Source organism: Aspergillus oryzae, chromosome 3, assembly GCF_000184455.2.
Source record: "Aspergillus oryzae RIB40 DNA, chromosome 3".
NCBI classification, from domain to species: domain Eukaryota; kingdom Fungi; phylum Ascomycota; class Eurotiomycetes; order Eurotiales; family Aspergillaceae; genus Aspergillus; species Aspergillus oryzae.
Window position 1 is genome coordinate 148,719 of NC_036437.1, and position 13,507 is coordinate 162,225.

A 13,507-nucleotide genomic window follows, 5' to 3' on the forward strand; every position below is an offset into this window, starting at 1 on the left:
CCAGGCGAACTACAGTAATTCCATTTTCAAGCAAACCGACTTTGCCGCGGATTTTACCGAGTACGACCTGATTCAGACCAGTATCACCAGTGGGGTGCCCATGATCCCGTGGACCAGTCCGGATTATTCGTTCGTGCCGCTGAAAAACACCAAGCCGAACGTGACTGCGTCGTATGAGGCTACGACCCTCGGCATTGGAGCTGATTTCGAATGCCAGCAATTGTCAATCTCCAACCACTTGAAGAAAAATGACACGACCGGGGCATTGTATTGGCAATACCAACCGTTTCAGAATGAAAGCCGACAATGCACAGTAGACATGTTCCAGCAAAAGAACGAGAAGATCCCCCTCTCCATTCACTTCCTTTCGCCGGCGGCCCTCGAGGACATGGACCAATGCCAAACATTCACGGTTCTGGTCCTCGGGCGATGGAATTACACAGGGGGCTCGACCATAACCGAGAAAAACACGATCGCTTTGCACTGCGAACCGCAAGTCCAGATGCAGAACTTTTTCATTCTTTTCGACCAAAAGGGTCAGATCCAGGACTATGACCCTGTACCAAACACTACGATTACATCAGGCCCCATGTATGAGAATGCCACGGTTAGTCTGGGTCAATTCAACAAAGTCTTCGCCTCCATTCCCCAAAGCTTTGTCGACGAGGAGCAACAAGGGCCTACCGTGTCTTCGTATGATTGGGCGGGCTTTCTGGTTGCTCGCTTGTATAAGCAAAGGGAGAATGGGATTTCCGCGCTTGATCCGCAAGACCTAATCACCATGTCAGAGACGGTTTACCAGTGGGTGTACAGCACCTACTTTTCTCTGTGGGGACCGACCTACCTTGAGCCGCTGGAGCAGCCGTACACTGCCACCAATGCTACCGTCTACTACAGTACTTGGACTATGGTCCCATCGGTCCCGTCATTGACCATTGCGCTGTCTATCATCGCGCTGGACACGCTGGTCGTGCTGGTCGTGTTTGGGACGCGACGAGGTCGGTTCAAAGGGCCACGGATTCCGCGATCCATTGGATCCGTGATTCCTTGGATTGCCAATAGTCGGATGCTGAGCGACTTTCGAGGGACTTATTCGTGGACTAGCCTCCAGCGCCGGGATTACCTGGAGCGATTAGACAAACGCTATGCATTCCGTATGTTTCCAGGATCGGACGCCCAGTGGCGGTTTGCTGTGGACGAAGAGCCGCTGGTGCGGGAGGACAAGCCGACCGTCGTTACTGATCCGGGCGCCTTGGATCCCGCGAAGCAGCCCGGTGCAATTGAGCTCCGGCCTATTGGCAATGATGATACTGGTGCCCCACGAAATCATGAATAATGTGATATGACCTGCCTGTATTATAGCACGGCGTCTTTGAGTTTTGGTTAGACAGGATTTTGTAATTATCTATGTATTGCATATGTGGGACTTTTGTACATATAGCATGATAATATATGGACCACATAATTTTGACAAGGGAAAGGTGGAAGAATGTTCTCCGTATGTTGTACGCCATCGACTAACGCCTTGGAGCAGTTCCAGGGCCCCAATCTACCTCCAGTGCACTCTTTCCGACGACGTACTCTCAAGAAGGCCTTTCGTACGCCTTTGTCGATTGTCTTTGGCCAGTGATAGCGACCGGCTGCTTCAGAGGCTGATATGCATGCTATATGCATGAGCTACGAGTGATATATATGCTCGAATCAAAGCAATTTTCCGTCATAAGGGGGCGTCAGGGCGAAAGCTAAGTACAGAGAAAAGAAAATAGCACAGGATACTCAATCAATGTGATTCCGTAGTCCAGCTAACCAATGCTCTATCCTGTGCTGTCTTGCAGCAATTCGTCAAAAAGTCTCATGTCAATCACTACGCCTGCTACTCCATGCCCCATGCTTCAATCATGCGGTCCACTTCTTGTACTTCCTTACATCTCTCTTAAAGACCTGGGTCGATCCACCAAGCGTCTTTGGTTCTGGTGTAAGAACCTTGCCTTTGTTCGGGGGTCCGTTGAAATCGCCGCTGTTGCAGGCGTCGTCAATGGAATTGCACTTGGTCATCCAGATATCGCAGGCAGAGACACCCGTGGGAAGAGCGGTGTCATAGCAAACCTGACTTTGATCCCAGCACTTCTTGGAGGACTATCAACGAGTTAGCATTCACCATGAAACCTGAATATAAGATGGGAGAACATACAGCCCAGCAACCGTTCTCATCACTATAGTCAGGAACCTCAAACCCACACCAGTTATCACGCTGCAGGATACACCCGGCCGGCTTGAGACCCTTGTTCTGAGCAGTGACAGCCCTCTTCTGGGCCGGACAGACCGAACGCTCCTCAACACCTTTGCTCTCATAGACAGCCGGCCCGGGGATCGGATAGGGTAGCTGCAGGGGCTTCTCATAGATATTGTACTTCACGCCCGGGCTCTCCAATGAGTAAAAACCCTCACCAATGCTAACAGTCTCAGGCTTCGCACTACCACCACCCTGCACAAAGATCTGGGCACAGTTGACATAGAACTGGGGATCAGCCGGCGTCTCAGAGGCAGCATGCAGCGCCAGGAGCTCCGTCCTGACTAAGTAATAGCCCTGTTCAATATCGGAGGGTACCCGCACAGACAGGAACCCGTTATTGTCGATCAGTTTCTCCGTGCACCACTTCTCGGTGCTCTCATCGTAGCCCGTGTGCCAGATCTTGAACCATCCGTCGCCCGCAGCGTTGTTATCGGCTGTCGCATCGTCAACCTTCTTCATGTACACGGCGCAGGGACCCTTGTGACTGATGTCGATGGAACCCGGCTTGGCGCCGTCGGCCCATGCGCGGAATTCGAAGGTCAGGAGGGAGTTGGCTTTCGCGGGGCACACCCGGGAGACGGCTTTTTCACCATCCTTGCCTGTAATTCCGAGTTGTGTTAGTTGATATGGCTCGGACTTTATCGGGGGTAGTCCTGGGGGATGAAGTTCATACCGCAGGCGATATCCTTGCTGGTCAAGGGCTCGATGGGGTATGTGACGGTGTTGGCATCACGGTTCATACGGACACAGGTGCCATCACCCTGGTTGACTTCGTCTACGTAGAGAGTGGTGAAGGTTGTGTGGCTGAGCGCCAAGGGAGCGAGGAGGAGGAACAGGGCTGATCGGAACATCTTTAACTGGGCAGACGGAAAGGAATGTAAGGATCAATCACAGATTGATGGCTGAATGACGTTTGAACGTAAGGAACGAATAAGTGAGAACCTGCCTCAAGCAGGTTTGCTAGAAAAGAATGACTACAAAGAAAGGAATGACTTGAAGAACAGAAAACTAAGAGATGGTACCGAAAGAGGCGACGGTGAGGGTATATAAAGAAATTCAATCTCCAGACCCTGCACAAAAACCACCAACACACCGGCGGACCCTATCCACTAACCGAAAGCCCAATTGAACCCTTAATAGACCTTAAGCAGGCCATGATGAGTCCAGTCGATCAATTAAATTGCTCGGCGCTTACCGAGAGATTAGCAGCGGAGATCAAACCAACCAACACTTTAACGCCGCCGGGTCCGATCGAAGTCCAGATTCGCTGAAATGCCGTCGGGTAATCCGCCCCCGAGGGTCTTTCTTGGCTGTTTCAGAGATGTGGTGGCGTTCGTGTGTTCTTTGTCGCTGTTGGATTCGGTGGAAATTGACGGTGGAGAATCGTCCCTGACAGACAGGCACCGGTGAGGGTTAATGAGGGCAGGGCCGTCCAGTGGTTGTCTGCCCTGCTAAATGAGCTCGTTTCACACTGAGTCAACTTCGACTGGATGTGTCTAACATGCATGGAGCAGGTTTTGAGGGAATTGAACCTGCAAACATACTCAATTACATGTCGACTAGAATGGGAGAACCGTCTATTGTTTGCCTTTGTGCTTGTGCAATGTAACCAAATATAGCACTCACAATAATGGCATTATTCCAAGCGCACACAGGCAGTGTGACAGTGAGTGCCGTGGAGTGGATCACAGCTAGGGCCATGTTGCATTCGGATAGAGTCTTGGCTTCCACTCTCGTCCCCTGAACCACCTCAATCTGATTGGCTTACCAGTCTTCCTGCGTTGGGATCTGGTTCAGGAACAGATCCAGTCGGGTTTGTCATGGGCATCTTTCGGGATTTAGAGCGCCGTTAAATCATCCGACTTTCTTGGCTACTGTGAAGACGCAGTCGTTGACTCGTCGCACTTTCATACATGCATGAACAAAGAAATCTTTCCCTGGCTTTAGGATACAGGACCACAAAGAACAGGGCAGAATAAACTTCGCCGTGCTCTATTTTTACAGTAGAACTGCTCTTTGTGACACTGAGATGATCATAGTATCATCTCAGATCGCCTCGGAGAATTAATTACTCTATCCCAGATAAGCAATCTGGATAAGCCATGACCGAACTCCTGACAGAATACGAGAAGTCAGTGATTCCGCATGGTGCCAGGATCTTCTCAGTATACACTCATGTCGCTTACACTTGGCAGTCAGAGGACATATGAATAAGGGGTAATTTCAGCCACAAAGGATGGGTAATTTAGATCGCGACCACTAGCCGCGAGGACTCACTGATGACTGCAGGGAGGGATTCGAATCGTTGATGTATAACAGTTGGAGATAATTATCGTACCCTCCTTGGGGCAAGAAACAGTCAGCTGACCAGACCTTCCAGCCTCAACTCGAATACCTCTATGTCCGCAGAGTTACTCATGCGAGAATCTGCATTCCTCTCGATTCCACTCAATCGTCTATGCTGGAGCTTGAGAACAGCGGTTAGCACATGGTTTCCAAGGATATTGCCTGCCACATGATCAGGGCGACCGGTTTCAAATCCATCGGGCATGTCCAATCAGGTTATTCATAGGGCAGCATAGGGCGCTTCTGTGATGGTGTCAAATAGTTATTACACTATCATTGGACCTTGGCCCTTCAGGTCGTTTCCAGCTTTCTTGTAAACATATACGCCAACCCGATGGGAGAAATGGTCGCCTCGTTCATATTTTGGCATGCGGTATATTCACTTTGGGTTATTCGCTGTTTGAAAGCCTGGTTGCACTATTAAGATCGTTGCATATTCCAGCTGACCTTATAGTCTAATAAAGTTGACCTGGTCTTGTACAGGAAGATATCAAAAAGATTTTCTCAGTGCGCTAATTAGAGCTCATGAATCAATACTTGATACTCTAATCGAAGGATGGATAGAAAGCAGCAACAAGCCAAATTGGTTGAGGATGGTGATATTAAGATAATCTAGTTGAAGCGGACATCATGATGCAGTGAGCAGGTCCAGCAATACTCGATCCTTATCATTTGCTTACTGACAATCTAAGGTATAGTCCGACTATCACCCGCATTAATCTGTATCGGAAGGTCTCCAAAATTCTCTCATAAACAAGATCTAGACCGGGAAGTCTGGACTGAAGCTGTGAAATTTGGCATGAAATGACCTATCACCAACAAAATAGAATAGCCCCTGGTGATCTCTACATCACCTAGTCGGACTCGTTATATCTACACGAGAAAAGCTATCGAGAAAGGCCCGTTCATCATTCCATAGAATTCATCTCGAACGCTGTCAAATTGTCTATATCATATGAGCAAGCCGGTGAAATTCTTTCGCACTCAAGCATAGAGTATCTTGACTACCTAGACATGGTCATCTTGAAGTATAGATGTTAGCAGTACGGATCTGAATACCCTGATGGAAGATTGTTGGTGCCTGAGGCTGGAAGACTAGGCGGCTTACTAATAGCGTAGCTAGGGAGCTGCATACCGCACATCGCTGAAGATAGCCAGGGTTGTGTGCTAGAAAATGGTGAATGTCTAATATCCTGTCGCTTTTATTCGCCACTACCCGCTTGCTTACGCGACTTTGGTTTGAACCAGAGCCCATGATGCACCGGACTGTATGTTTTGCTGCTTTCAACAGGCTTGCTTTGACGCGCTCACAGTCTTCAACTATCTTCTTGTCGTCCCGTAGTGCTGAAAGCAAGCAACGCCGAACAGTGATGTCTTCGTCCCAGTGGACATCCGAACCAAGGGTATTTCCGTCTGCTGGCTTCAGTTTACTTTCGAAGAGGAGACGTTACCAACATATTAGCCCGAGAAGTACTATCCGACCCAGATAGGAGAAGTGCTCGACAATAGATATAAAGTACTTGCCAAGCTGGGGTATGATGTTACATCAACTGTTTGGTTCGGTCGAGACTTGGTGTAGGTGCAATCGACCAGTTATTATTATTATTATTATTATTAATATTAATCTTCATTTCTTCTTCTTTTTGGTATCCTAACAAGCGCCGCAACATAGTGAGTCCAAATATGTTGCTTTAAAGGTCTTCGTGAAGGACAGGGAAAGAAGCCATGAATTGGATATTTATCCTCGGATTAACTCGGTGGATTCTAATCATCCAGGAAGGAGGTTCATCCGCAAACTGCTCAACCATTTTGCTATCGCAGGCCCTCACGGCCAGCATATCTGCCTTGTCCATGAGCCCCTAGGGATCAGTGCAAGCGAGCTGATGAAATGGACTCCGGGGCGAGCAATGTCACTCAAGGATCTCAAGCCTTGTATACGCCAGTTACTTGTTGTATTCGACTTCTTGCCTTCTATAGCTCATGTAATTCACACAGGTATGCAGCACTCTCTTGAGGCTTTGGAATCTGAGCTGACTTGCATCTAGATATTCAACTGAAAAATTTACTCCTTCCCACACCGATGCCAAAAGCGCTCTCTGACTTCGAAGAACGCGAAGTAAAGGCACAATCAGCAAGGAAGGTTCTTCAAGGCCGTACAATCTACACGTCGGCGCGCTTCCCCCCTGGAGACGGGTTACCACTTCCGAGTGACTTTGGCGAAGCTCGATTTGGCGACCAGCCACATAGTGAAGATATCATGCCAAACCCTTACCGAGCACCTGAAGTTATTCTAAAATCGAACTGGGGCTACAAGGTAGATATCTGGTATGTTGCCATGGTTGTAAGTAAATTACACTTATACAACAGTCACCCTGATTGTGCTAATGCTTTCCAAAGGCATGAGATATCGTTAGTACCTCTGCTCTTATTGATAAAAAGAACCCAGACGGCGTATTTGATGATCGCTATGACCGACCGACCGCTCTGGAACTCCTCTATGATGAATGGATGATGAAGGGATTGAAACTGGGAAATAAGACTGAAAGTTGAGGAGCATATTCTCTCCCGGTTCTGCGCATATCATAACAGCCCACCGGCGATGTCAACGACATTATATATTGGTCACTAGGGACAAACTAATACCGAAACAATGAAGCTCATCTACTCTTCGTTTTGTTTCGCGTGGGTACTAGTGTCTTCTGTTATCCTAGCTGTTTGGGGTGGGCTCTGCCGGGTTTACGGTAAGCATTTTGCATTAATAGGAGCCGACTATTATTAGGGCAGGGAATGATCTGGAAGCGAGAGATATACATGAATTATAAATGCCCTACCACGAAGGATGCCTGATTATGACATCAAACAGCTTCAAGGAATGACCGTAGGGATGGCGAATGACAGTTTTCACTAATGCCTTTGACAAGGGACTCAACTCATCCGCTCTGACTCACTGAAGCAGGTCGTCAGGCCTAGACGGAGGGTAAAGATGCTGTAGAAAGCCAGACAACGCTGTTGGGTACATAGGCACTTGACAGCTGAAGTAGACTAAGCTGCAAGTGATGAGATTGACTGCACTACTCAACACTGCAATGGGCACTGGGCGTTACTTAAACCTCGGCAATTGTCCAGCGATCACACAATTTAAATATGAAGGGTCATGTTCTCCTACCCTAAGTCCCGGGCCAATTAAGCTTTGATTGTTTCATCAACATCGCAGTGGAGTAGAGTCGAAGACTCCACCTATGACGTCTGTCTTCGTGATTTATCAACGCATCGTTGTACTCGTACTCTGTTAGGATAGCACCTCAGCCTCTTATCACGAGAATTGAAACGCGGAAGGACTGGACCTGTCACCTAGAACATGTCTGGAACATTCGAAGAGTGAGATTTCAGGACTGTCATTGAGGAATGTTTCAACTTAGTTGACCAAAGTCTATATAGTTAGAGATCGACGGGAGAATGTGAAGGGTTGGTGTCTTCGAGCATCTCTTACAACGTAGCACTACCATGTAAGCAACTCAAGGTCAAGGCCGCTGTTCTGCGACTGAAGAGGGTACAGCCATTGTTGTTTGAAGAGGGTGAACAGACATAGTATAAGATTCTGTTGATGTGACGGCTGGACCGTATACTGCGTATACTAGTAGATTGTGCTGAAGGTGGAGCAACCCATGAAACGCAGTAGATCTACCACCATTGTTGATCTGAGACTTAGAATTTTCTAGCCTTAACTCAAATAAGATTAATCCAACTGCCGTATGGGGTCCAGCCCAGCAGAGTCATGTTCCCGTATTTTTCCCTATTGGCAGGGTCTCTCATCCTCGACTTATTCTTGCTTGGTTGCATGCTTTTTGTCATCGCGATTCGGCATTTATGGGCAATCAGAATACGCTGAAAACTTAGTATTGCTCTGAAACATGTATACTCCGGAGTATGACCGAAATAGGCTAGTTGATCGGTGTTCGTGTTGATCGGAAGTTGAGACACGACGGTGTAAGGTTGAAGGTAGTCATGATCGCTATACGGGGATGTATTATGATTCAGGGGCTGACTCAGTGGGTGTTTAACTAGAGAGGATATTGATGCATTGTAGGTCTTACGATGTGAAAATCAATTAGGATAAATGCAGTGCTATAGTAGCTCTTTAGGAAAATTATATGACAGAGCCGGAGCGTGGTTCCCAGGAGGGTACAAGGTAAAGGATATGTATGAGTTACGCCCTACCAAGGCCAAAATTCGTTCGACCGAGTTCCCAACATAACCCAAATCTCATGTCGATCGAAAGAACCAACAAATGGTCCCGACCTTTGTGGTAAGGCATTGGACCAAGACTACCGGGAATATCTCGGGAGATTGACTGACCACGCGGAGAAATCACCCGTTTTGGGAGTCGATGCCATGCCTGAATTTTGAGTGATCACAAACCGCAAACCCTAACTAAGCCTTAACTCCACATCATCCCTGAACCAGTTAATCTACCGCAAACACTTGACAGCCGTTTGAGCAATCAACTGCAAGAACCTTGTGCTATATTTGTATCGAATCAGTCACAGAGTTATTGACCCAGTGATACCTCCCATCGCGATTAATATCGTTGGAGCCTCGGCTGAGCCGGAGCTTAGGGCTTGTCGCACTCTGAGACGAGCTTGCAATTAGTGTGGGATGGATCGGCCGATAACCACGCACCGTTCATCCTTCCAGGAACTGTTCCCTGATTCACGCACCACTAACATTCTTCTTGGTATGGTCCGAGTTAGATCGGCATTCAGGATTCGGTAAACGAATCCCGAGCAGTTCTTCGCATGCATAGCACACACAGCGTGGGAGTTCTGCCAGTAATGCCACGCTGGTTTATAGACCAAGTATATACCAAGGTATAGCACTCCAGTAGATGTAGGCAGAATCAGTGGCAGATGTCATCGGGAAGTTGACCGTTGAATGCGCAGTGCGTCTCCAACGTCCCCGGGGCACTAAGTTACAAACAGTTTAAGACTAACAGCGACCGATGCCAAAACCCTCGAAAGGATGAAACCGGACCCACTGTCTTAAACCATAGATCCTCCCCCAAGTACGGAGTAGCACTATACCCATGTAGTCAAGGCATCAAAACCTTATCCCTGCCATAATGCTGGGATAGTATTAGAAAAGGGATATAAAAACCCCCATCCTCGTCCGCATCTTCAGGGATTTGTCTCGTCCATCCCAGCGGATCCAATCCATTCTCTCTCTACCGTTCATTCCATCGACCGTCATTCGTTATCAGAGCTGTGCTCTTGTCATTCTTTGAATCTTCAATTTCCTCCGAAATAAAACAAATATGAAGGCTATCGCAGCCCTCGCTCTCGTTGGCGGTGCCATTGCTGCCCCGACCAAGACGGTCGAAAGCCGTCAGCTCCCAGGAATGGGTTCCCTCCCCGGCCTCGGTAGCTCCGGCTCTTCCACAGGAAGCGGCCTGGGTAGCCTCGCTTCTATGCTCCCTGGCCTCGGCGGCTCTTCCTCTGGCGGCAGCCTCCCCGGCCTGGGTTCTTCCACCGGAAGCGGACTTGGAAGTCTCGCGTCCCTGATCCCTGGCCTCGGCGGCTCTTCCTCTGGCAGTAGCCTCCCAGGACTCGGCGGCTCTTCCTCTGGCAGCAGCCTCCCAGGACTCGGCGGCTCTTCCTCTGGCAGCAGCCTCCCCGGCCTGGGTTCTTCCACCGGAAGCGGACTTGGAAGTCTCGCGTCCCTCATCCCCGGGCTCGGCGGCTCCTCTTCATCCGGCAGCGGTATTCCCGGTCTCGGATCTAGCACTGGTAACATCCCCGACCTGAGCAGTTTGCTAGGCGGATCTTCTTCTGGCGGCTTGCCCGGATTGACTAAACGAGCTTCGATTACAGAGAACGGAGTGACCCAGAACGCAGGCTGTCAGGAACTGACGTTCATTTTCGCCCGCGGAACAAGTGAAATGGGCAACATGGGATCGGTCGTTGGACCGCCCGTGGCTAAGCAGTTGGCCTCCTTGACTGGAAATAAAGTGACTGTGCAAGGTGTTGATTACCCTGCTGATGCTGCTGTATGTTATCCCCTCCCTTCCGCATCCCCCTCCCACAATCTTTGAATACAAAATACGCAAGACAGAGACTAATAGAGGGGAAACCAGGGCAACGCAAACATGGGCGCATCAGGCGGACCCAAGATGGCCGAACTCATCCAACAAGCCAAGAAGCAGTGTCCGAACACCAAGGTCGTGGTTGGTGGATACTCCCAGGGTGCCATGGTCGTGCACAACGCCGCCAGCAAGGTCGGTGCCGATGCCATTTCCGGAGCTGTGCTGTTCGGCGACCCGTTCAAGACGCAGGGTGTTGGGCAGCTCGCTTCTAATAAGGTCAAGGAATTCTGCGCTTCTGGTGATCCCGTCTGCCTGAACGGTATGAACTTCATGGCTCATCTTTCCTATGGTTCCAATGCCCAGGAAGCGGCCCAGTTCTTGGTCCAGGCGGCCGGGCTTTAGGGCTCGGATTAAGGGTCTTTTTGTCATTCATTGTTTGTTTCGTTCGCTTTGTGAGGGATGAATGGATGGGTCGCAGCGCTGGACGCTGAGTTACGATGAGTGGCATATAAGTCCCTTTTGGATATTCTAATACGGTATACCTTTGTGAATGAAATATCAGTGATTATTATTGTATGTATATCCTAACTAGGACCCGAAAAGACACGGTCTTGACTATATACTATACTGTACAAGAAGAGTAGATTAGTAGATCTTGAAGCCACCCGGCATCAAAGTCTGGAAGACCTGGTTGGGGTCGTATTTCTTGGCAATAGTCTGCAACTTGGAGACGTTCTCCTCGCCGTATCCGGGGAAGATGGACTGGAATCCGGCAGCATCACCAATGTAGTTGAACGCGTCATACAAGCCGGCCTTCTGGGTGGCATTGTTGATGGCATAGGTGGTCTCCTCGACCCATTGAGCGACGATGTCGTCGTAGCTGGAGCCGATCCACTCGACGACCTCAGCATAGCAGAGGTAGATCTTGGATGAGTCCAGTCCGAGGGCGTTACCACCTCTGTCCTCGGAGGCCTTCATCCAGTCGGCACCGATGGGCTGCCAGTCCAGCTGGATGGTGGAGATGTTATCGGCGGGAATCTGGTCGTAAAGCTTGGGCAGCTGCTCGAAGAAAGTGGTGTTGATGATGCTGATGCCTTGAAGCAGCTCGGCGTAGGTGGTACCGACGACAGTGCCGGCGACAAACACATCGCTACGTCATGTTAGTCACTGAACTATTTCATGCTCAACTAGATTGATAAATACGTACTTGATGTGAGGCACGACCATGGCTCCAGTCTCGGCAGCAAACTCCGAGACGGTCTTGAAGCCCAGAGTGCTGGCCACGGCGGGGATATCGGTGAAGGGCTTGAAGATATCGGGATAGCTGGTGTCCTCACTGTCATAGAACAGGATGACCGAAGCCAGGAGACTGTCACCCGGAACCAGAGCAGGCACAATGTGAGTCTTGGGGTCGGAGATGTTGGCAGCATAGGTAGCCGCAGCCTACATTTCGTTTGAGCGACATTTAGCTTTTTGGAAGTCTGACGTATCATACCTCAAGGAATTGGTCTACATATTCCGAGGACACAGTGTAGCTACCAGCCCAGACCTTGGTCGACTTGACAGTCTCCAAATCAAAGCGAGTGACAAGACCGAAGTTGCTGCTGCCTCCCTTCAGGGCCCAGAACAGATCGGAGTAGCTCGTCTTGTTGGCTTGTACGACGGAACCGTCGGCCAGGACGACCTCGTAGTTGACGACGGAGTTGCAGGACCAGCCAACCTGGTTACCATAGAAGTTGACGCCTCCGGCCAAAAGCAATCCGGGGACACCGACGGGGCCCAGACGGCCACCTGGCGCGGAGAGGTCATAATCGGCGAGGTAAGCGTAGACGTCCTCCCATCTAGATCACGCACTCGGTCTTAGAAAAGGCTCTTTCCTCGGTGAAAGGGGGTTCCTCACCTGTGGGATGGACCGACCGACACGATCGACTTATCGTCTGACAATTCCAGAGTGGTCAGGTTGGACATCACAATGAGCACACCGTTGTCGATATTGTTCGATCCCTAGAATGAATTAGAACCACCCTATTAATTCTGGATAGATTCCTACGTACCCGAATACCCATATGACCGCCACCGCGCACAGCGAACTTGGCCTGGGCATCGACCAAAGCCTTGACTCCCTCGCCCAATTGAGCGCTTGACTGCGGGCGGAAAACACATCCGGGGCTCATGATTTCCGTGTTGGACCAGAAATTCTGCGCTTCATACTCGTACACATCGGTGTTAGGGTAGAAGATGGAGCTGTTGACCGATCCCTTGAGAGCGCTGCAACCGGGGGAACTCGAGGAGGCCTCAACCAAGAGAGTGCCCGCCAGGGGCAGAATAACAGAACTGACGCGCATGGTGACAGGAAGAGCTCTGCTCAGTTGATGGGGATAGAACAGTAGTTCCGGTCGGGGAAGCGAAGGATTAAAAAGGTCCAACCAGGTGGATACATGATTCAGGAGCCATCGGCTGGAGAAATGACCGTTACTGGAGACGCCGTCCGGGCCGAGTCATGACGCAGCAAATTCAGAAAGGAGAACATTCTTCATGGTGGAGCAACATCGGCAGTGCCCATGTGTGTGTTCCTGAGAATGAGATTATCTCGCTAGGAGTTATGCGGAGATTATGGGTGGCTATGGCTAATGATTGTCGTGATTCTCGTCGGCGTAAGGGCCTACTGCAGTTAGTCTGGGAGATTAGTAGATCTCTAGCAGCATTTTTCTACCTTAGTCCCTCCTATAGCCAACAAACTATGGGGCCCACTCAATCTCTTGGTTCCGAGGTTCGAATTTCAGTAGTCG

General features: G+C 49.7%; 3 protein-coding genes across 3 annotated transcripts; 1 reads left to right on the top strand and 2 right to left on the bottom strand.

Annotated features, from left to right (window-relative positions):
• Positions 1-925: 925 nt before the first annotated feature.
• On the bottom strand, positions 926-3,144 carry AO090023000056 (lytic polysaccharide monooxygenase auxiliary activity family 9 protein; the record flags this gene model as incomplete). The annotated part of the gene is made up of 4 exons (XM_023235400.1): positions 926-1,123; positions 1,927-2,136; positions 2,192-2,892; positions 2,967-3,144. 4 exons carry the CDS (start codon positions 3,142-3,144, stop codon positions 926-928), a joined length of 1,287 nt encoding a protein of 428 aa, XP_023090424.1.
• A 6,806-nt stretch (positions 3,145-9,950) lies between these two features.
• On the top strand, positions 9,951-11,120 carry AO090023000058 (carbohydrate esterase family 5 protein; the record flags this gene model as incomplete). Its single annotated transcript, XM_023235401.1, has 3 exons — positions 9,951-10,056; positions 10,507-10,682; positions 10,770-11,120. The coding sequence occupies 3 exons, from the start codon at positions 9,951-9,953 to the stop codon at positions 11,118-11,120; spliced, it is 633 nt and encodes a 210-aa protein (XP_023090425.1).
• A 243-nt stretch (positions 11,121-11,363) lies between these two features.
• Positions 11,364-13,063, bottom strand: AO090023000059 (FAD-binding oxidoreductase; the record flags this gene model as incomplete). Its single annotated transcript, XM_001820595.1, has 5 exons — positions 11,364-11,868; positions 11,926-12,161; positions 12,214-12,559; positions 12,619-12,722; positions 12,773-13,063. The coding sequence occupies 5 exons, from the start codon at positions 13,061-13,063 to the stop codon at positions 11,364-11,366; spliced, it is 1,482 nt and encodes a 493-aa protein (XP_001820647.1).
• Between the last annotated feature and the right edge of the window lie 444 nt (positions 13,064-13,507).